Consider the following 25,264-nt stretch of genomic DNA (forward strand, 5'->3'; position numbering starts at 1 on the left):
AGGCATCCTGGGAGGAGAATAGGGCCAACAGAGGAGAGAGCGAGTGGCCGCGGCCGCGAGCCCACCTCGTCAAGTTTACAACCCAATCAGGCTCAGCCTCATAAATCCACGCCTCCTCCTGCAGCATGCAACAATGGCGGCCATTCACTGTGTGCGCGCAGGTTTAATAGTTCCTCTCCGGCTTCCTTCTTACTTCTTAGCGAGCCCCCCTCCTCCTCCTCCTCTTCCTCCTTTCTCCTCTTGCAAGTTTATAGAGGGAGCGATGAGAAAGCCCAGGCCGGAGGAGAGCTGCACACAATCAGGTCAGCACAGAGTCACGGCGAGGTCAGCATTTTCTGAACTGTGTCCGACCTCTGACCCCCCCGTGGTGCCACCTGGCACTGCGATGGCAGCCAGGGGAGTCCCAAGTGAACTTCGCCTGAACCTGGAACTTAACATTGGACCATTGCCTCACCCCTGGCCCTGGAGCTCCCAGTTTCCTCTGGTGCCAAGAGTCACACATTATTAGATCTCACGTTTTAGGTTTAATGCGGAGCCACTTCTGATGATGGCGTGACCGTTGTTTCACTAAGAGGTTCTCTGACCACTCGCACATCTACAAAGACTGAGGCTATCGACCCAATGGAACAAATAGAGAAAACAGAAAGATGTAATAATCCTGTTAGAAATCTGTAACTGTTTGTAGACATTTCATTTTTACCATCTTGTTTTTATTTCTCTCTCACACACACACACACACACACACACACACACACACACACACACACACACAGTTTTTCCCTGTAACAGCTGAAGAGCCAGCTGACTCATGCTTAAGGAAGAAGCTTCTCCATTATTATTGAGTTTATACTCCCCTCTTGTGGATTTCACAGGGTATTATAAACCATTCAATAAAATGACTGGCCTGTACTTTACCACTAGATGGAGCTACTATCATGATTTCATTTAATAGCAGAAAGTAAAACTGACCCTGACTGTAGTGTGAACAGAGAAGGAAAAAAATGACTTTTCACTACATTACAGTAGTGCTACACTGCAATTCAGTGACTAAAGCATGAAGACGGAAAAAAAAAATTGTGAATCAGTGAAATCAATTAAAATTTACTGTGCTAAAAAATATACAGACTGAGCTGTAAGTTCCCATCTGAGAATAAATGCATTTTTGAGAACTCACCCATGCTGTCGTTCTGTTCAGACTCCAACGGGTGGTCACTGTAAAAGCCTGGAAGAAAAAGACACACAGGTTAGCGGTTGGATGTTTTTCCACAGAGAGAGAACCCTGGAAACACAATCAATATTTTAGAGGTTTAAGATGCATATTATGTGGCCCCCGAGGGACAGTGCAACCAAATAGGAAAGGGAGTTAATTTTTTATTTTAACAGAATTACACAATAGATGCATTGGTCTTTGAAACATTGGATCGGGAACATATCAAGAAGCAACGCAGCTGCATGATAAACAATGGCAAACAAGGTATAATAGCCCTTTTTCAACCAAATAGTTGCAGAAACTAAAGGATTTGTGAATTCCTGTTTGCAATTCTGCCACATCTGATGAGCCGTGAAGATTAAGGCAATCTAGACCCATGATGACGCATTTAAAAAAGTGAATTATCACAAACAAAGAAACAACAGTTAGCATGTTGTTCTATGTATTTACCGCTGCTTCTTAAATGTGAATATTATCTGGTTTCTTTACTCCTCTGTGACAGTAAACTGAATATCTTGGAGTTAGTCGTTGTTTGAATTGGACAAAACAAGACATTTGAGGACATCATCTTGGGCTTTGGGAATCACTGATCAGCATTTTTCTGACATTTTATAGACCAAATAACTAATCGATTAATCAAGAAAATAATCAACAGACTAATGGACGATGAAAATAATCGTTAGTTGAAGCCCTAGCTCATCTAAGCTAACAAAAACACAACAATTCTTAGTTTCAGGTGATTATACACTAATGAAAGTTATGAATATTATAGTCCAGGTCTGCTAACAGATCCCCCAAAAATCCTACACCCTGGCCCTTTAAGACTGTCAGCAGATGAAAAACTACAGCATTAGTCACTTGGCCAACACTTAAAATGATTTATGTATATGTCTTCCTGACAAGCAAACCTTTGTGGCTGTGTGAGTAATTTGTTGTCACTAAGAAGCAAAGGTGGAAGTAGCATTTTGTTGTCTCTGTGGGTGGCTGGGCTCAAAAAGTGTCTGGTATTGACCATAGACTGTATATAAAGATGGACGACATGACAGCTCCCAAAAAGTGAAGCCAAAACATCTCTATTGCCCCCTGTTGGCTGGCTGCAGTATAGGTCATAAATCCCCCTCCACGTTAGTGGATGGGACATGAGCCAAACTAAATTACACGTCAAATATATTTTTCCCAAAGATGGTTTCTGTCATTTTAAGTAGTTCTTCTCATCATGCTGATGGATGTTCAAGTGCTCATGTTTCTGATAAGTTTGGTTTCAATTAGTTATTTAATGCTAAAAGGGGGTTTGACGTCGTGATTGACAGCTGCTCTGAGTGAAGCAGTCGTGGAGCCGGAGGCTTTGGAATTGTACAAGAGAGGAGATGTAACTTTAACTTTCCATAACCGTCACCAGTCTGTCTGTGTAATAGAACATGTGCCAATTTGATCATAAATATAGTTATAGATATATTATGGTTGTTTGTTGTGTCTTTGTAGCCCAAAAGCTACTGTGGTGCTAACGTAGCAGCTAGGTGGCTCGCGCTAACAAGCTGCAGCTGTGCTCTGCTTGTGATTGGCTTGGGCAGGAGGGTGGGCGGGACCTATATACTGCGGCTCTATAGCCCCCCCGATCACTACTGAGCAGACTCTGGCTCCAAATGATGTCAATTTATTTATTTATTTATTTATTTATTTATTTATTTATTTATTTATTTATTTATTAATTCATTAATTCATTAATTAATTAATTAATTAGGATGACGGGTCTCCACTTCCTCCCACTGTACAAAAGTGAAGCCAAAGCCGGATACGGGAGCCACCACCTTGAGATTTTGACATCATTTGGAGCCAGAGTCTATATATATATACGGTGTTGACAGTGAAGACCACTGTTCGCATCTAGCCTGCTGTGAACAGTCAACACCGGTTCCTTTTAATCATGACAATATTTCAGTAATTTTAATCAAGTATTTTCTTTTTTACCTAAACCTAACCAAATCTTAATCACAGTGGAAGCAGATAAGATAAGTTGGAGGAAAGCAACAAGCACACTTGCACAATAGTCCATTTAAATGTGACCATTTCTATGTCAAACAACATAAGTAGGGGCTATCAAACTGTCATTAGAATTATTTTAGGTTAATGGCTTTTCATAGGCAATCTGTGACATATTAATCAACTGCACAGTAACTACTGAATCAATCAATGTGCATCATAAATAAGAGATGTGGACCACACCGGCAGGGCCAAATTAGATTTTTAATACAGCGCTTGATATCATCTGACTACCATACGGGTCTAACCATAACCCCGTACAATCTGTTTGCTTCATATTGGTTACCCTCTTGCTGTCTGAGCTTTATTTTATACCCTCTTCTTTTCCCCCCCATCTCGCCTCCATCAGCAGCCCGGCCATCTGTGCGGCCGGCGTCTGGAGACACAACGCCTGCTTCTCACTTACACAGCGCCCCGGCACAGCTCCATCGCTCACTCACATCAGTCCAGACGGGTGCGGCGTGTGGGCTGTCGGTGCATCAGATCCCCCTATCTGTGTCAGTGTACCACCCTGCTATCAACAGCTGTAGACCCCTGACCCGACACACGCCAGCTGCCCCCTCCCCCCCCTTCCCCTCCTACCTCCTACCCCATAGTCAACACCAGCATATGTTCTCCCTGGAGCATACACCAACACACACTAGCTGTGTTCCAACACACACGTGCCTCTGTCGCCCCCTCCCCTGAACAGACACCCACTTATATTGACGTGTGTGACACACGAACACGCATGCGGACTCAAGGATGAATGTCTGCGAGCGCCCCTCGCGTCAATGATACGGAAACTCTGAGATATGTCACAGCTTTGAAGTGAGATTTACAAAAAAGATCACAAGTGAACACATCACTTTTTCTTTCACTGAGTTAATCTGTAATCTTGAGTCAATTTCAACCAGCTACCAATTAGATATTACTTAGCTTTACTGCTATACGTTTAACAACTATCAATTTAGGACCATGTTATTGCTTTATATTTACTTTAAATTACTGCTCTCAAAGCACGCCGTCTGTTTTTCAAGGGTCAGCTCACCTAAATCCCCCAAAAATATATTTTCTCACTTTGGCTTTTAGAATAGAAAGCCTTTAATGTCATTGTGCAAAATACAACGAAATTAGGAACGCTACTCCTGAATAGTGCAGTTAAAAGACAAGAAAAACACCACAAAAACAAAACAACTTCAGCAAACAAACATCCACAGCCGACAACTAAGGTTCTAAAATATTAAAAGTATTTATTGCACTAGAATAAATGTAATTATTGCACAGGATCCAGTAAGTTTGCACTCGAAAAGAATCATCATACTGCATGTGAGGGGTCATTCGATGCTTGTTGCAGTAAAGTGTGCATATGGCCCAGTTTATTTGATCAAGTTTTGAGATATCCGTCTCAGAGGTGAATGGAATTTCATTTGTGCTGCTCACAGCAATTAACAAGACTAATGCTGTGTTCACACTACCAGTGACAAAGCAAAAAAACGGCCAGCGACATTGCTGCAGAGTCGCCATTGAAGTGTTGCTCAAGCTCTCGTTGAAGTAGTCATGTCATTAAATAGCACTGAAACAGACTAAAGGCATATTTTTTAAATGGAACAGAACAGAGTGAAACAAAAACACGATTGGTTGACGCTTCACCGCGACATTGTAGCGCTGAAAAAGTAGCGGTATGGTACAGTTTTCTGGGAGATTCATAACGGCACAGCGCCAGGGTATTTGCGACGCGTGGGTTCACGTAGGGAACGGAAGCGCTGCGCTATTAATCAATTGATAAAAGAATCCCTCAATTATCAATAATCACTCCAGAATACCACATTAAGACACAAAGACCTTGAGGAACACCAAGGAAAAAGCCATGCTGTGATTTGGCATCAAAATCTTGACATTTGGAGATTTCTGCAAGAATTGCCAGTTATTCCTCGCAAAAATTTAGAGTAACTTCGTAGCGTTATTTAGCGATCTTCCCGACAAGTCAGCACGACATGGTACCAATGGATTTCTTAGGTTTTCACGTAATATCAGTATATCCCCAATACCTTGAAAACTGAGCCCGCTACAACCTGTGAAAGACAGAATAGCGGCAGGGCTCGCCGTCAGAGTTTTAAGGGGTTAAAAAAAAGTGATTAGTCAGAGGTTAAATGTCTCTCTCTCTCTCTTTCTCTCTCCCTCCTGTGAAGTGTGAATCCTCCGTTCATGTGTTAGAACCTGTCCATGTAGTAAACATGTCAAAAGTCTGTGACTGCACACCTGTGAACTTGTCCTATGGCTTGTAAGATTAAGCTTGCAGGCATGAAAATGAATGCATACACTTACATAACAAAATGTATAGGCAGAGACCTAACATTACGATTACAGGTACAAGACTGTATTTTGAAGCACACCCATTTGAATGATACAGTATTCCATAGTATAATCTTTGCCATGTTCATTATCTTGGTTCAGCTTTTAGCATGCATCTTAGTTTTCAAATTAGCCCTTAAGAAAAACATACAGCTGGGTGAATGCCATAAGTTTTTAACAGGTACTTGGTCATTAGCCAAACTATTTGACAAACTAAAACTTAGACCCGCTGATGGTGATAGATGAAAAATCAGGGGATCACCAAAGTTCATCCATTATTAGCTGTTGAGATATTTCAGTCCGGACCAAAGTGGTGGGCTGACTTACAGATCAACATTGCCATCCCTAGAGACATGATGCTATAGCATGGCTAATAAAAATTACATTTAAGAAATACACCAGCTGTGTCCCTGTTATTCTGAATAATCCACAGACATTATATATTAGTTAGTGTTGAGTGGTTATGCTCTGATGGATTACCCAACTCAAGCAAGTTTCAAGTCGCCACAACACAATGTTCATACTGTTCTGAAATGATGCCTGCATCTAAAACTCGACAGCATGCTTTGGAAAATGGTCAACATCCCGCTGAAATGATCTTTCAATAGAAAGCCAAAGTCTGTACAAGGACACGCTGTGAGGTTACTGGTCAGTCCTCCCACGCATCATTTTCCAATGTTCTCTCTGCTGCTTTCTGGTCAGCCCTTAATAGTGGCAATTTCTGGGATGAGGATTAAGCCTTGTTTCGGTCCATACTGCAAGGCTGCGGTGCAGCTCGCTGATAATGGACCAGCACTAGAGAAGAATGGAGCTCTCCAGTGTGTGGTCTCTGTTGCTAATCCTCGTGACAGTTTATTGACCATTATAGCCCGAGGCCGGGAAGGCTTCCAGCAGCAGCCAATACAGCCGGAGCCTGCTCCGCCGCGGCCCATTGTGTGTTGACAAAGAAAGGCTGCATCTTTAACCTTTCACCTCTAAAACCTCTGCAACCTCCGACGCAATCAGCTCCCCATCAAAATAACACACCCGACTCTTGTCCCCCCTCTGAATCCCTCCTTGTGGATGGAGACATGCTATGCATACCCAATACGGCATTTACCACAAGTGTACTGTATCAATCAGCCCCTCATCACAGGCAGCTCAGAGCTCTTGCAGTCAGACTGAATGGAAAGTGGCATTTAGCAAGCGTAAGCAAGTGAATCATTTCTTTATTTCATGTGGTGATTCAACAGTTTATGTGAACTCTGAAGCATTTAGTCCATGGCTCCGGTTCATCTGGCCGGATAATCACTGCCTGTGGAGACAAGCCGACCGTGTCTCACCAAATACAAAACTGGAACTATATGCTGCAGTTCCTCTAATGGCTGCTACCTACACTACGGTCTGAAATATCAGTCAGATTAAAAGGATGTTTTGGGTCTAGAGCTGAAACGGTTAGACGATTTGAGAGTAAGAAAATACATCGCAATATTACATTTTGTGATACTGTATAAATTCTCAAAAACACCGTCAATTTTTAATTAATAGTTTACGTGCAAAGATTTGTCAGACAGTGGTTCAGATTGCAAAAAAAGTAGTGCTATGATGTTTAATGTTTTTTTTGCTCAGATTTTATGAATATGGTGGTGTGTGCTTTAAACTGACAGTTTTAAAATTAGATTTAAAAAAGATATATATCACAATATATTTCATCTTAACCTCTGTATCACGATACGCATCGTATCGCCAGATTCTTGCCAATACACAACAGAAAAAATTATTTCTCAACTATTTTGATAATCAATTCATAATTTAATTCAGTTTTCAAGGGAAAAATGCCAATAAACTCTCAGGTTCCAGCTTCTTCAATGTGAGGATTTGATGCTTTTTTTATGTCATATATGATATTAAACTGTATATCTTTGGACTGTTGGTTGTAAAGAACAAGCAGTTTGAACATTTTCCTTGGACCTATTTGGGAGATGTTTGCTGACTGACAGTTGTCTCAGGCCGTCGCAGTAAGCCCAAATTTGGACTTTTGTGGCTCCAGTAAGAAGACCAACGATTGATTCATATCCATTGATTATGTTTTTGTTAAACTCTAAATAATTACAATAAAAGAGCCTGAAGCCCAAGGTGACATCTTCAAATCATCATTCTTCATCATTCCTTTTATTATTTACACCTGTGCATTTCCTCCTGTGACATGTCAACAGTTGCTTGAGCACTAAAATTCTATTTAAAAAATATATATATAGAGTGGACTTTACAGCGTACAGCACAATCTATCCCCTCAATTTGGATTTGGAAGAGAACAATCTAAAAACTCTCAGAAAAGAGTAATAATGGTGGCTAGAGTTGAACGAATTGGTGGATAATCTGTAACTATTTTGATAATCGTAGTAAAGTAATTTATATAGCAACAATACTAAACATTCTGTAGTTCCAGCTTCTCAATTTCACAGAGTTTCTGTGTTTTTTTATATTTTATATTACATTAAGCTGAATATTTTTAGGTTTTCAAGTGCTGTTTAGGGAAAACAAGAAAGTTGATAAAGTCACACTGAATGTTGGGCATTTTTCAATATTTATTGACGTTTCAAAGACTAAATGGTTGATCAGGTGGAGTAAACAAAATCTAAGCTTCAAAATGTACATACAGATGTTTCCTGTATAACTGAGGTGCACTCTCCTGCTGAGGTCTGTTTATCAATGTCTGTATGTGAATATGTATTTATTTATTTTTTTAATTACTCTTTCTTCTCTTTTTTTGTCTTCTTTTCCTAAGATTGATACACACGGAGTGGACCTTTGACCAACGGAAAAAATATTATGCAATTGGTTTTCAAATGAAAATATGAATATTGGGAATTATGAGTATGAAAAAAGAACTGGGCTCTAATTTGTTCATCTAATTCAAGACACTACCCCAAATCAGCAGGTTTTTCCAGCATGATTTCATCATTTGTTCTTTACTGGTATAAACACAGAAGAAAAAGAGAATGTCCCTAAAATTACAGGGACTGGAAGGACCTCCAAAATCTCTTACAATTAGGGCTGTCAAAGTTAACACGATAATAACGCCAATTTGTTTTAACGGCACTAATTTCTTTAACGCATGAACACAACTTGCGATTTTTAATTAACTTATTGAAAAATCTGACAGACGGACGTCAGGTTCCGCCACTATTCGATCTTTCAGAGGTTGTAGAAGGCTCAGTTTTAAAGCCATCATATTAAAAGAGAGAGGCTAAATGACGCTCCAAACTTACACTAAATTTTGGCGAGGTCCCTCGACCTCTGACCTACAGATATGTGAATGAAAATGGGTTCTATGGGTACCCACGAGTCTCCCCTTTACAGACATGCCCACTTTATGATAATCACATGCAGTTTGGGGCAAAGTCATAGTAAAGTCAGCACACTGACACACTGACAGCTGTTGTTGCCTGTTGGGCTGCAGTTTGCCATGTTATGATTTGAGCATATTTTTTACGCTAAATGCAGTACCTGTGAGGGTTTCTGGACAATAGTTGCCATTGTTTTGTGTTGTTAATTGATTTCCAATAATAAATATATGCATACGTTTGCATAAAGCAGCATATTTCCTCACTCCCATGTTGATAAGAGTATTAAATACTTGACAAATCTCCCTTTATGGTACATTTTGAACAGATAAAAAATTTAAGATTTATCGCAATTAAATATTTTAATTGATTCACAGCCCTACTTACAATACATTCTACTATAGTGTGGTCCAAATAAACCTTACTCCAGTTGTGGTTGGAGTATTTGCACAACACTGTAGTCAGCAACTAGCCACATTCCTTTCTAGAAAGTGCCATATGGCTGGACTTGTTGGTGCACGAGGCCACAATGTAGAGGCTTCATCTACATGCAACTGAAGGCACACCAAGTCCTCCGCCCCTCTGAAATCCTCAACCTGAAGCCATTAGCGCTGCCCAGGAATCCCTCCCCGACAGTCATGCAGCCCCTATATCAGTCCATCACTGTCCCCGCTCTTCTGTCCCAGATGGCCTTGGTTCCGCATGGCCAGCGGAGGGCAACGCCAGCCTGTTATCCGAGTAGGCCGGCCTCTACCTGCCAGCCTGGCCGGCCCTGGGCCAGCCCGGCTCTTATCTCAGGCTCTACAAACCACACATCCACCATCTATCACGTCACACTGCAGGCTCTGGCTCCAAAACAGCGGACAGGACAGAGAGAGGAAATGATGACGGAGACGTAGTGAGAGGAGTCAGTGGGCCGGTTTAGAGGTTGAATTTAGATGCCAGAGTGTCCTGGCTATTGGCCATGAGGCCATTGAAGCCTTAGTGAGGTCAAACTGGTTCTTTGAACCTCTGATACCCCCCACTGTGTGTCCCTGTTACCATGAATAACCCCATTAATAGGATATTCTGTCCCTCTTTGACTGAGGAACTAATAGAGAGACAAGAAAAAAAACTCTTTCCATAAGAATCGGTGTGTTTTGACATCAAAATGAGTTTTCATGTGTAAATAAATCATTTTTTAACTTCATTTCTCTCCTTTGTTCAAAGCTTGGCAGCCTGACTTTTAACTAAAACCAGACTACCAGCTCAGATCACTGCTGTTATACACTGACTTTACAACTCTTTGAATCACATACAAGGCACTGCAGGCAGAGCCAAATCATTATTGTGGACCTCCTGATTTTAATAAGAAGAGGAATTATTATTAGATTTTCATTTGGATAACAAAATATCTAAATTAAATTATTGGTAAACTAAACTATTGGCTTGCCCCCCTGGACCTGCTACTTTTTTCCTACTCCATATCCTTGTGGAAAGCCCCGATTCTACTGAGTGCACTTTTCTAGTTTGTCCAGGTTTTGAGATATCGGTCTCTGACATTTCTGCCTCCACCCCAATGGAGGTGAAATTGGATTACGTCTGTGGTGTTCACAACATTGAAAAAGCATTTTCTAAAATTCAACAGAGACACATTTGTGTTTTAAGAAACGGTTTTGGGAGTTTTGTTTTTGTGTTTGTTGTTGTAGCAGAAACTTGAGACAAATATCTCAGAACCTGGTCAAGATACCAGTAGCCTGGTCCAGACCTCTGCATCGCCGCCTTTAAGTGTACTGAAGTAGCATATCACATGACGAGGTTAAGCTACGTTTGAGCCAAATAATTGTGGAACTGCTTTAATTAATATAAATAAATTCAACAATATAATCATGCTATTTTAAAACATTTGTTGAAAATGTTATTGTCCTATTTCACTGACCTTTGTCACTTGCACACTGGACAGGCAACGGTTTGTGTTACTTTGTTAAACAGACCTGACCTAGGTTGCATCCCATGATAACTATGAACATGCCCACAGCCTCAAATGTTAGTCTTTACATAGCACGATAACTTCCCTGCTTCAGACTCCACCGTGGTCGGGAAGCACAGGGGAGACGGTCTTGATGCTCACTTCGGGGCTAACCCCCTTCACTTCAACCAGCAGCAGTTGGGAAGCGAGACACGGGGAAATGTACTCGGGACTTGAGGAGCTGCGGTGTTTATTCAGAGACAAATTATTGCATATTTCCTCAGTCAATGTGATCAATGTGAAGCTGTGGTAGCGGTTGCACCTAGCAACGGCAGATGACATCTGATGCATATAAGACTCGTTACTCATTGGTCAGTCAGATTATTAGGATATGATACTCCGAGAGGAAACTTTGGGAAAACCTGCCCTTTAAACATTTTAGTGAAATGCTTTTTATTGTATTTTACTCTATTTTATGGCTTTAAACCATCAATTTATGTCTTTACATATCACTATTGTCATATTAAATATTTACAGTAAGCCATTTTAACTATTTCTTGTATGACAAGTAGGGTTATCAAAGTTAACGTAATAACGCGTTAATGCTAATTCGTTTTAACGCCACTATTTTTTTTTTTTTAATGCAATCGATCTTCCAGAGGGCTCAGTTTTAAAGCTAGAGTGAAGATACTGATATCATATGAAACCAAAGCCTATGGAATCCATTGGTACCAACCGTGTCATATTAGCTTGTCGTGAAGGAGGCTAAATAACGCTCCAAAGTTACACTAAATTTTGGGGATGAAAAACTGGCATGGACATTTTCAAAGGGTTTCTGAACAATATTTGTCATTGTTTTGTGTCATTAATTGATTTCCAATAATAAATATATGCATACATTTGCATAAAGCAGCATATTTGTCCACTCCCATGTTGATAACAGTATTAAATACCTGTCAAATCTCCCTTTAAGGTACATTTTGATAAAAACTTTACGATTAATATGCGATTAATCACAATGAATTATTCTAATTGATTAACAGCCCTAGTATTTTCATATTAAATGTTTACAGTAAGCCATTTTAACTATATGTTTTGTATGATAAGTATTGATTAGCTGAAATGTTGCTTTTGTCATTTTTGATGGATACAATCTAATAAGTAATGATTCAACCTGTAGCCAGATCATGATAAAAGCTTTTGGGGATTTCTCTTGTTTAACATTTGAGTGATGCATTTTAGATTCCCGGCTCAGGGGCATTCAAAGAGCTCCGTCTACAGAAGCTTTAAACTTCAGAAAATTTAAATCCAAAGGTTTAAAAATGTCCTGAACATCTCTCACAGCCTGTCACTACACTCCCCGTCTGTGTAAGCAGCCAATGACTGATGGCTGATGCAGTAAGGACAGCAGCACAGATGGGAAATGTTTTGTAAGATTACAGTTGTGGGTTTTCTGTGACGTCAGCTTTTCACTCACTCAATCAATCAATCAAGCAATCACCCCTCCCGACTGTAAGATGGATGAGAGGAAGCAGCAGCCACAGATAGATCATTGTTTCCACTCGGTGGCTTGCTGAGAGGTCAGAGCAGAGTGGGCTGCTTTACCCCTTGGGCACCACTCGATCCACCCCCCCCCCCCTCCAACGGAGACACCCAAGCATGACAGTAAGGAGTTTCAGTTTGCCTCCGACAGCCTTGAAGGAGCAGATGGGGTTAGAAGGACCAAGTGGAGAAGGGGAGACGTCGCCACGGTTATGCGACCACCTGGCTTTAGGGGGGCTTCTGTTGCTGGATCACTCTATCTAGCCGGCTGCTATCAAAGCCTTACTGGTCCTTTTACGGGGTCAATGTCCCTTACACCTGGTTCTACAGGTAAACCTTAAATCAAACACTGGAGCCTATACTTACAACCACTTCTATGAGCCCCCCTCTTCAATAACCACCAGTCTGGGTTCTGATTAGCAGCCTGTCTTTAGCTCAGAAGCTCCACGGTTGATACCGCGTATGACAGATTGTGAAGGAACTCAAGTGTTGGCTTCACAGGCAGCTCCGCGGTCATCCCTTTGACCTCTACACCTGACCCTTGACCTCTGTGTGTAACACAGCGCAGCACAATGTCTACTCTGTCCTCCCCGCTGCTTCGGGCTGACAAAGCGCACGGCCCCGCGGCGAACACCACTCAAGTTCACACGTCTCCGAGCTCACGGGCTCACATTCTGACCGGCAGAGGCGTCAGTCACACTGTGCGATCACCTGGAGGTGAGATATTTTAAAGCTTTTCCAGGACTCTACTACATACCCTGCATTTTGCTTCTTTCTTTTCCAGCCTTTTTGGAGGGATATATAACTAAAGCTTTTCAGACTGATTTAAAATCTGCATGATGTACAAGTCAAAATCACTGCAAACACATGTTGCTCAGATGTTTTTAAATACACAGAAATTTGTCCCTAAAGTAAAGGAATAATTCATCATTTTGGGAAATATTATGCTCATTTGCTTTCTTTTCAAGAGTGAGACGGGAAGATTGATATCGGTCTCATGTCGATGGTGAAGTAGAGAGATGGAGTCAGGATGTGGTTGGTGTGACACAGAGAAAAGAAACACCTCAGCACCTCTAAACCTCAGTAATGAACATGTATCTTGTTTGTTTAATCCGTACACACAGAAATGAAACTATTTGTGGTTTTAAGTGGAGTGGAGTTATGTTGTGCGACTATTTCTGTGACTATTTCTAGATGAACAACAACCGGGTGTGGTCTTGTCATCACAGTGACGTTGCCAGTGCTGTTCCTGTAAAGACACCAAAACCAAAATCTGGCAACCCGCATTGCAGAGGCTGTGGAGAAATGCCGGGCGGATGGATAAACTCGCCCTAAAAAAACACAAATTCTTGTTTTTACATGTCCGTTAGTGAACAGATGAAACAAAGAAGGCATTAGTAGGTGAATTTTAAAGATTCTTTGGACAGAGCCAGGTGAGCCGTTTCCAGCCTTCATGCTAAGCCACATCCTGATTCCTGCTCCACGCTGAACACACACACACACACACAAGCTTGATATAGATCTTTCTTCTCATCTCACTCTCAAAAAGACAGCCAATAAGTTTATTTCCCAAAATGTTGGAGTGGATTCCAAAATAAGTCAAACTGCACTTGAAGGTAAAAAAAAGAAGAAGAAATCCAAAAAGCAACCGATACAAAAGAATATTTTACAAGTTTTGTTGTGTACTTATAGGAGCATCACCTGGCAATATATAACTTCAGAAAACAACGACAAATAAGCCACCGTGGGCCAAAATCAATCAATGGAAGTAAGGAGCCACTTCCATATGCTAAATATGGGGGAAAATACATATGAAATATTGCACATGATTTTTTTTAGGGATGCACCGATACTGATATCGATCTATTTTTAATTAAAGTCTATATTTATATACATCATATACTAGAATTTTAATTCCTGTTTAGGTTTTGACCAATTTGTTGCTGCATTAAAAAGGTTTACACGTAATTTCTGTTAATTTTGAAGATTTTTTTACCAAGTTGCTGATGTACGATTTATTATTTTAATAACAAATAAAAATTCAGTAAATTTATAACTATGCATTTGTTACATTTTGTTTTACAAAGTTAGGAAAGCAATGTTTAAATCAAGCCTGACACAAAAGAATGATCCCAGTCTCTTCCACACAGTGAGGCATACAGCTTATTAATTAAACACTGGTATCGGATCTGTACTCGGTATCGGCCGATAACAAAAGCCCAGGACAAATTTCTCTTTTTCTGAAAATATGATTAATCATTGATGAATATTTGAGTTCAATTGAACACCCACTGAAGGTTGTAGTCAACCCGTCTTTTCATTTGATGCTACAGTGACGGCCACAATGCAGCCTTCAGGATCAAACAATGGGATGAAGGCTTTTTACTTTTTATAGCCTCTCAGACTTTTTCATAGTGCAGTCATCAGTGTGTGTTATGTTAAGCTAATGAATGTATGTCTTTATCTGCGCTAATCCCGGCGGGCGGGCGGCCGGGGCTGAGGGTCACGCTGTGGTCAGAGGGGCGGGGGCTCCGTCACCGCCACTTGACACGCTCAAAGGAGCAACTTCCCTTTCATCATACCAGGGGTCAGAGTTTTACTGCCTCACAGAGCCAGCGAGCGTACTGCACTCTGCAAACTGAGGCGTAAAGCAGCCATCTGATAATAATCATCTTACAAAACCAACCAAAAACAAACCAGGGGGATCTGCCCTGTGTCGCCACGCTCCTTGCATTCAGCTGCATCTCGGGGTCCTCTGATCAACGTCTGACAAATGGCAGTTCAGTGTGAAACATTAAAATTTTATTGAGCTTATCTGTAATATATCGAGTAACTATGGGTCACTTTTAGATGAAATTTAAAAAGGCATTTGTTACTTTTACACATTTGTTTATTAGACAGCAAACTTAAAGTCCTATTTTCATATTACTTATCAGAACATTGGTCAGTATTCACTCCCATAATGCCATGGTCATATTCTTAATGAATAATCCCTGCAATCTAATTTAAGTATTGTGACCAGAATTCTTTCTTTTTCAGTCAAGTTAGCTTACTAGCAGACTCTGAAACTGTCCCAAGTCCGTACTATAAAATGCATACTAATATAAAAAATAGGAATATATAATAATACACAACATGTAGTGCATCATGTACTAATGAAACAATACCAATAACATGTGTTGAGCAACTTCAAACTGAAACTTTAGGTGCAAAATTGTAAGAAAAACTTCACTATCAGCTGTCCACATGAGAGGCTCCTCCACTTCTGTTGCGCTCGACACAAAAATGTCAACAGCATCCTCAATTAAACTAAGCCATTTAGTCTGAGGGTTGGCATATTTAAACACAGACTCTATACACTAAACGATTAGTCAATTAATCAATTGATTGCCAGAGAATTATTAATCAAAAATGTTTTTGTTTTTTTTAAGTGCAGCTTCTCCAATGTGAGGATTTGCTTCTCTACTCTAGTTTATATCATTGTAAACTGAATATCTTTAGGTTTTGGATTGTTGGTCAGACAAAACAAGACATCTGAGGACGTCACCTCGGGCTCTGACATTTTTTTTTTACTGTTTTCTGACATTTTACAGACTAAATGATTAATTGACAAGCTGGAAAAAATACACTGATTTATCGATGGTGGAAAGAGTAGTGCGATGCAGCCCTATAGCACGCACACACTCTGCCCTTTAGCCCTTTCACAATTGAAGCGCACGGCCGTTAAAAAAAACATAAACTCAAGTGAGCAATCAGGGAATGTTTGCTGATTACTGTGTGTGTTTGTGTTTGTGTGTGTGTGTGTGTGTTAAGGTAATGAGAACAGTAACTGTTTAGCAGATTCCTGTTAAAACAGTCAATGTGCACAGCTCTGTGTGTCTTTTCTGTTGACTGCGAAATGACCGCGGTGCCTGGTGATGGGCTCCGTCTGTAAATCACTGAGGATGACCGCGCTTCATCTTCAACAGTTTCCCTTCTCAGCGTGGAAGGACCCTTTTTTTTTGCATCCATACACCAGACAAATCACTTGTGAGCTTCAAAATGTTCCACTATGGAAGTTAAGTGACACCTAATCGTTATGACTGCTAACAGAAGTTTCCCGCTCTGAAATGGAAATAGCGTGTTTGAACTGAAACTCCTCAGCTGCTCTTTTATAACCCCCCTCCAACAACAAATGCATCTTCCAGCGCTGCGGTTTCACAGGAAAGCTACTTTACATACCAAGTTCAGTGTTTTACAGCAGCCTGTAAACTCATCCTCCACCCAAATTCAAACTCAAATTGAAGACGTTTATGGCCTCTGGCTGCGCTACGTGTTGAATATCACAGAGGCCTGAGAGAAAGAAAAAAAAAGCAATCGCCAATCTCACAGTACCAACTGTCTCCGATACTTACTGTAATGCATCCCCCCTTCAGAATATGCTTTATGGCAGCTCCTCCTCACATCCTCCCCTGCAGCTCATTAGCAGCTGTTAGATCCTCAGGGTTGTGCCGCAGGAGCAACCTATATAGCAAACATCTCAGAGAGCAGCCTCACTGCCATCCCAGCCCTGTAGCTCATGGATCAAGTGGAGGCTGTAAATACTTTCCCGGGTTACGTGGAGGTCAGCGGAGAGCGGGCCATTAATGCTTCAAGAGCAACATCCCACTGACCCTGGTCACCGTTCCCATAGCGCTCACTGCCTGCCACCTCCCCCGCGTGTCCATCACAGTCCATACAACAACAAAAATCACGAGCGCAGCCTCGGGGGGCGGGGGGGGGGGGGGGGGGGGGGGGGGGGGAGAGCTCTGAGCTTAGTGCGAGGATGAGAGAAATGTCTGAGCTTAAATCAGCAAGCTTAGTTTAGCAAAGGGAATTAAAAAAAAAAGATGGACTGAAAGATTTCAAATCAATTATTTATTGATTTGACAAATTCTAAGAAAAATGAGAACAGCTTGGTGAGTGCTTGCAAACAAGGCATCAAAAGTCATAAACACTAAATGATGAATTGCCGAGTTAACGCTCACCCTGTCCGAAATCACTCCTTATATAGTGAGATCGCCATGTTGTAGTGCTGTCCGAATGTATAGTGATAATTATTATAGGCTATATAGTGGACTCAAAGTATCCTACAATGCATCGTGAAAAGTAGTGTCACTAGCCATAGACTGTATATAATAAGTGGACGTTGTCACCGTGACATTGGCATTTTGGTCGTCGCCATAAGAAGTGACACGACTGACACGAGAGGGTGGAGCTAAGTACAACCGAACGCTGAATAAGACATTTTTAGGCAACCAAAATGTTTCAATTAACTTTCATGAACTGAAAACACACTGTGAAAGGGTTAAAGTTCTAAGACGAAAACACGGACAACTCCCAGACCGGACAACGTCGTGGTATGCGACCTATCGATCACAAGGTATCCACGCCCTAAAATATACCTGCATTATCATCTATTTGACTCTAAATAGGACCATATATTTACTAAATGAACATCATGCTGTATTGAAGAAGACTTGAAACTAGCGATTGAGACCATAAACTCATGTTTACAATGTTTACTGAGGTAATAAATCAAGTGAGAATTAGGCTCATTTTCTCATAGACTTCTATACAATCAGACTTCTTTTTTGCAACCAGAGGAGTCGCCCCCTGCTGGCTATTAGACAGAACGCAAGTTTCAGGTCCTTCCGCATTGGCTTCACTTTTCAGACCAAGAGGTTTCCGCCTGTCACTAACCAAGCATTATACACCATCATGCAATGCACTGAAGGAAAAATGGCAGATGGACGAGAGAGCAGCGCGATTGAGACAAATCCATGAGTTGTCGCGCAAAATATTTCTCAAAGAAAGGGGATCTGTATTTTTGAAACAACAGAACAAAGCAGAGCACAACCCTAGTATCGAAAAAAATGAACCAAGATCAGATGGGCCTAAACTGTTTGAGTGTTTGTGTGTTAATGTGGCTCTACTGACGCTGCCGTGTGATGTGATTGTTTCAATGTTGTCCTGATAAGATAAGAGAGAAGAATGACTTGTATGTGGCTGCTGCGGTTCTGTTGTCGGATCACCATCTGACCCTCTTCATTCTGACCACAAACACACACACACACACACGCGCACACACACGTGTGTTGCCTGGAAACAGCAGCGTCAGGATGAAGGACATTCAGCCTCTAGACCTCTCAGATGGAGGAGGACCTTCCTCAGCAACACACTGGCCTCATTCCTCTCCATTCAATGATCCCAGTAATTGACACATTCGATATTTCTCTTTGTTCCTTCTACAATCTACGTCAGTCAGTTAGTTCTCCTGTGAAGATGAAGACGATGAAGGATAAGTCTAGTATTGAAATCGAAAGATCATTCTGTCCTCTCACTGGTATTTTTCTTTTTTTATCTTGCGGTAAAAACACAAACTTTAATTTACTCATATGGAAAATATCCATAAATACATTGTCTGAGTCGATACAATCAAAAATCACTGAGAACAACTACAACAACCAACGACATCTAATGAAACGTTCAACCAACCAAAGAATCATTTACGACACTAATCATTTCTGATATATATATATAGATATAGATATAGATATATATTGATATTGATATATATAGATCTATATATATATATATATATATATATATATAGATCTATATAGATATATATGTCTATATATTGATATATATAGATTATAGATGATAGATAGATAGATATATCTATATATATGTATACGAAACATATACAGATACAAATTGGGGTGTGGTAAGTGACAATATATTGTAGTATATTGTTTGATCAATTAATCAATCAGGTCAATCCTCTTTGCCAAATCAAAGTATATTTTATTGTCTTATTACTCTGAATTTGTTTAGTAGTAAGAAAAAACATTACCGTTTCGTGGTGTTTTTCTTTTTCATGCATCGTTATAATGAAACCTGGATGATCAATACAACTTAAATAAGTAAATCTAATTTCTACCAGGGGTCAAATGATTAGTCTGAAGTTTTATTTCTTTTCCTTCACTGATGTCTTGTGTTAACAGCACAAACAGGACCTCGCTCTGATAACACACTTTAAGATCCGTTCATTCATCAAAATGTACTCTTTAAATGGTGAAACCATCTGCTGTGGAGCGTGCTGTGAGATAAATCACTTTGTTTGAAATGCTAATCAGCCGGGGTGAAGAATTTTCTTCAATCTGGTGAAATCTTGGAAAGAGATTTACTCCCTGGTTTCAATGTGTTTGAAACTAGCATACAATTGGGATAATTTCCTTTAGTTTAGTCATTGCAGCAGGAGAACATTATCTTGTTTTCCCTGTCACTTGAGTGAAGTAAGATCGATCTGCATTGGAAAAACATAACCTTTGGTAAACTGCTTTACAAAATGTAAAAGCAACATTTAGTATTAACTAAATCAATTGTAGAGATATTCTAGAAGATGGTTGGTCCAATTCAGGCCGTGAGAGAGCACACAAAGGAGACTCTGCTAGATTTACTTTGAAAGTCGAGCGTGAATCCTCGAGACTTTCAAACATCCTTTTTTTTTATTTCTAAAACTTCAGTCTTAACAGGAACAAAAAGACTTGATAAATTACTAAAAATACCTGTTAAATTTGTTTGGTGAAGAGTCAAATCAGAATCAAATCTAAATCCTGATAATCTAAGACTAACCCGCCCTACTTGTGTGTGTAACATCGATGTTTTAAAAAAAAAAAAAAAAAGAAAAATCTAAATTTCACCACTAATTTGTTGTAGCGACTGGCAAAAAATGTAATGGGCAACTTTGAGAATATAGTTTCAGGTATAAAGCAGAATCATTGTCTGCTTCCAAATGTGGGGATTTGCAGATTTTCTCTGTTTTGTATCATTTCATTATAGACTGAATATCTTATTCTTTGGACTGTTGGTCGCACAAAAAAGACATTTGAGGACATCACCATAGGCTCTGAGAAACTGATTAGCAGGGGGGTTTTCACCATTTTTTTTACATTTCATAGACCAACTGATCCACTGAGAAAATGATCATAATTGTTAGTTGCTCTGATTTGTTGTGTGTGCAACAGATTCTTATCGCCATTAACTCTATACTTTGAAGATATTCCAAGAAAATGACATTTCTCCATCAAAAAACAAACATTCATCTTAACTGTACAAAAGGTTAATTTTGGTTAATGCTTTTCTCTCTTTATTGATCGAGTCCATGTCTGCCCCCCTTTTTCACCCAATTATTTCCATTCTGTTAGGACGGGACAGCTACATTACAGGTCTGTTCTTTAACTAACAACTCAGCTATCATTAGATGTGTGTGTTGGGGGGGGGGGTTGCAGCTCTTGTCACTGTGCCGGTGTTGACACAGATCGACTGATAGCGGAGGGAGTCAAGTTAGGAAGAAGAAGAAAACAAGACATGATGGATCACATCTGCCTGCGTGCCCCCTCCACCCACCAACACCACCAGCACCAGCTCCTCCTCCTCCTCCTTTACTGTACTCCTCCTGGCTCATCATTCAAGCGTCACGGCGGGGGGTTTCGCATCCTGTCCCTGCCCCACCCACTTCACCCTGCCCCTGGGGGGAGAGGACAGACCCCCAGGCCGGAGCAAGGGGCTGACAAAGCACTTTCTTTCAGGCTACCGGCCCTGCCTGCCGTGCCAGCCTGCGAACCCCCGAGGCCCAAACATGGATCCACACACACAAACAGGGGACTCCTCCACCCCGACCTGCCTTCCTCCTCCTCCTCCTTGTTTCTGCTCCTTCTTCTTCTTCCACTGAGTTCAATTACATTAAAACAAGCACACTCCACTGAGCAGAGTGTGTGTGTGCGTGTGCGTGTGCGTGTGTGTGTGTGTGTGTGGGAGGGGTCCTTTGAATCCTGGTCAATTCAAAGATCAATGGAAATTGAGTTTGTTCTTCAAATGTGGTTATGTGGAGAAGCTGGAGCTGGAAGGAGGCTATATGGCTGCTTTGTTTTCTATGTAACAATGTGAGGTGACTGAAAGGTTTTAACAGTCATCACTTCTCACCAGTCAGTGATGGGTTAACCAGCTGGACTTTAACATCTGTATAACATCTGCCATTCCACTAAGGCTGCAACTAATGATTATATTCTTTATTGATTAATCAGCCGACTATTTCTTATATATACGCTTGTGTTTGAAATGTGCAATAAATCTGCCTTGTCTGTTTTCTCAATGAACTGAATCTTGATTTGGTCGACAAAATGTCAGGAAAATAGTGAAAAATGTCTGAGAGACCATTGAGACGTCATTATATTTAGATTTCCCCCCCCCGAAAGTCCAAAATTGTGCAGTTTACTGGTCAGTGCAAATCATCACAACTGAAAAGCCACTAGGAGAAGGGTCGGCCTTTTTGCTTGAAAAATGACTTTATTTAATTGAATTAATTGATTATCAAAATAGTTGCTGATTATTTTTTCTGTTGATCGGCTTATCAATTGACTACTTACTTCAGCTCCACATTATTTAAAAAGGCCTTCCTCACCCAGATTCATTAAGATGTTATTATTAAATTCAGAAAATAAAAAAGTGCCACTTTCTCTTTATTCTATTACAAGAACTGTATTCATGACAATGTGTGGGTTTCTAAAAAGCTCTTAATTTGGTAAAATGTATATTTTATAGATGATAAAAAAAATGCTGAAATTGCAAATTACTCAAATCAATGATGTCATAATGAAACCCTTAAGCCTCAAGAGCTGATCAAATATTTTCAGAACATATTCAGCTTTCGTTGGTTTGTTCCATTAAGTGTCTTGTTTTTGTATGTGTTTAGTTGTTTATGTAATTGTTTATTTTGTTATATTCTGCTATGACAGATGCAAAAAATATCAGAGATAATTAAATCTTTAAAACTGTTAATTTAAGGTTAGTAGGGCTGCAACTAAAAACATTTTTAATTATTGATCAATCTTTTGATTAATGTTTAAATCGATCGATTCATTGTTTAGATTATAAAATGTCAGATAATAGTAAAAGAGAACGGCTGTTATAATAGATGATGCCTAAAATGTCTCAACTAACAACCCAAAAATTTCAAACAGAGAGGCAGCAAATAGTCACGCTGGTGAAGCTGGAACCAAAGCATATGAGGTTTTTTTTCCATCTTTGATTGTGTATGTTTGTAAGTTTGTTAGTAGAGGATACCTTTTTTTGTGCGATGAAAATTAAATATATATATATATATATTTTTTTTTTTGAAATGGCAAGAGTTTATTTTCTGTGCATGGATTAATCGTAAATTATTTTGTAAAGTGTAAAGTCATGCATTTATCATTTATTAAAATATCTAAAGGTTTTGAAAATCATTTTAATTTATTTACTTAAGTTTTCTCTTTTTGTAATTGTTAAAATTCTCTATGCACATATACCATGATTTCAGAGCCAAGAAAAACCTTTTTGGACAGAACACCTTTACGTTTTTTGGGCTTTCTAATATCTTTACAATTAGGCTCATTAAGTCAACTGTTACAACTCTACAATCAAGTGACACACATGATCGCACCGATCAGAGAAAACACAGTCCACGTTGATGTCCCTCCCAGTGAGTGTGCTCAGACTCAGAGTTAAAGGAATTCTAATCTGGGGAGATGTCAATAAATCTTCAGTCACTCTGCATGGGATCACGATGTGGGACTGGCGCCTGCATGGGACAGACACTGCTGCAAAGCATTGTGGGGGGGATTGGTTTGGTTTTGGGGCCTTGGATGGAACTGATGGGCAATATCATGGAACATATGAAGATATAATCGATGTAAGCAAACTGATCAAGAAGTGAGCTGTGTGGAGGGGAAACTCTCGCTTACGCAGTGACCTCTCCATGTGTGTGTAAAGGCTTTACGCAGCAGAGCCAGTGTCAGTGTGGAAACAGCCCAGATATAAAACATGTCTAATTAACTCTGAACCCATCTTGCCCATTTATCGCCTTTCCTTCCGTTTCCATCATCCTGTGCAGCGCGCATGCAACACCGGATTTTGGGGACTAAAAAGCTCTAATGGCTTCAGGGCGTTCTCCAAGTTCAAAAGTTCACCTTTTACGATCTCCAAGAGCCTGACTGCTGGCCACCTCCAAATAAAAACATTCCGACCTCTGTTCCCAGCAAGCCCAACTCTCTCACACACACACAACACACACACACACAGCTCAAGAAGCAAGCAAACAATTCAATTCATGATGCATTAAAGCACTGGAACAAACCAAAGCACCTACATGTCAGGACAAAACGCGCTCCCACACACCTACCCAATATAGCAGGCCATTCACTCCACTTGTTGAGATCCATTGAGCGTTTTGTAGTCCTAAAACTTCATTTCAGCAGATAAAAAAATACTCTTGTCTGTTTCTTTTCTGTCTTCTAATCATTTCCACTCCTGTATGCATCAAGGAGTTTGGAGAAGTGTTTCTGCTCCTGCAGCAGTGATGGATGCACCGATAGGGGCTAATAATCATAATGTAGTGCAGCCATGCTGCTGTGTGTTTGGGAGGTGAGGTAAAGGTGTGATGCATTCACGGACAGCAGCAGCGGTGTTACACAGCAGGCTACATGTGGTGTGTTTGCCTACCGTTAACGGACTTGGCGTTGTTTCTCTCCGGGTAGTCGAACCCATTCGTCCTCTTCTGCTCTATCTCCATCCTCCTGCATTCATGGGCTGATCCAGAGTCAGTCAGCCCACTGGTGTATACACGTCGCCTCCTCTCTCTCAGCGCCACGAGAAGAAAACACCCCGCACACTGGTGATGATGCTGGTGATGTAGAGATGATAACAGTGATGTAGTGATGCAGTCAGTCTGAAGTGAGTAAAGCTGCTGGCTTCACTGCTGCTTTGTCCGCCGTCCTCAGCCTGCTGGCTTCACTGCTCGGACCGCCGTCCCATCATGTAGCTCAGTGCTGCTTCCAGTCAGTCAGTCAGTCAGTCAGTCAGCGGGGAACAAGATGTGGATCCACACCCCCAGGGTGCTGCGTTCATGGCCTGGAGAGAGGGTTGGAGGATAGTGGGTTTTCTTTCATCCAATTACAAAACAAGAAGAGTTGGCGCCCTAACTAGGCTGCATGTAATGTTGATGTTCTAATGTTAAAGCAAAACTATGTCACTTTTGAATGAAGAAATTACACATTTGTCTTGCAAATGACAAGTTGAATTCTACCATAGTTTCTGTAGCGTTTTGTTTTTTTTAGATGTGTGATGTTACAAACCAGACTCTGGCTCTATAGCTATGTCAATTTGTTGCTTATAATAATAATAGTAATAATAATACATTTTATTTGTTGGCGCCTTTCAGGAGACACAAGGACACCTTACAAAGATAAAATTATATATAAACAGCTCAAAACAGCTGGACATGACAGAGACACATATAAGGCAGACACATACAGTATGACGTGAACACAGGAGAACTCAACATTTCATCATTCTACTGAATATAGGCTACTGAGTGTAAAAAAAAAAAAGACTGAGCCTATTCTAAATAAAAGCAACTATTAAATAATTGTATGTCCTGGACACGACCTGTTCCAACTTCTCTCCCTCTAGTATAGGCACTGTACGCCAAAACAACTCTGATGAACAGTTAACATCAGTTAAATGACACTATATATTTGATATTTTATCATTTAAATATACAGGGGTTTTTTTTGTAACATATAGGCCTACCTACATTGTAAAATGGGCCTAGAAATCTAAGCTGATGTATACTGAATATAATGTATATTATATTATAATATATATATATATATGTATATTGTATATACATATATATGTATATATATATATACATATATATATAATATTTCACTGGCTTCCCCTACAATTTAGAATACATTTTTAAATTGTATTACTCACTTTTAAAGCACAACTTGGTCT

General features: G+C 40.3%; 1 protein-coding gene across 2 annotated transcripts in view; it reads right to left on the minus strand.

Annotated features, from left to right (window-relative positions):
* Window positions 1-24,383, minus strand: part of nr6a1a (nuclear receptor subfamily 6, group A, member 1a) — a 98,958-nt gene extending 74,575 nt beyond the window's left edge. The window contains exons 1-2 of one of the 2 annotated variants that reach the window (XM_074637477.1): window positions 23,966-24,383; window positions 1,175-1,222 (exon numbers count right to left, since the gene is read on the minus strand). In XM_074637477.1, coding sequence (XP_074493578.1) covers window positions 1,175-1,222; window positions 23,966-24,035 — 118 coding nt within the window. In that variant the 5' untranslated portion in view covers window positions 24,036-24,383. Of the gene's footprint in view, window positions 1-1,174; window positions 1,223-23,645; window positions 23,854-23,965 lie in introns of those variants that run through there. The other variant, XM_074637478.1, reaches the window with a different exon arrangement.
* Window positions 24,384-25,264: the final 881 nt, after the last annotated feature.

This window comes from Sebastes fasciatus, chromosome 6, assembly GCF_043250625.1.
Source record: "Sebastes fasciatus isolate fSebFas1 chromosome 6, fSebFas1.pri, whole genome shotgun sequence".
In the NCBI taxonomy this organism is placed as follows: Eukaryota; Metazoa; Chordata; class Actinopteri; order Perciformes; family Sebastidae; genus Sebastes; species Sebastes fasciatus.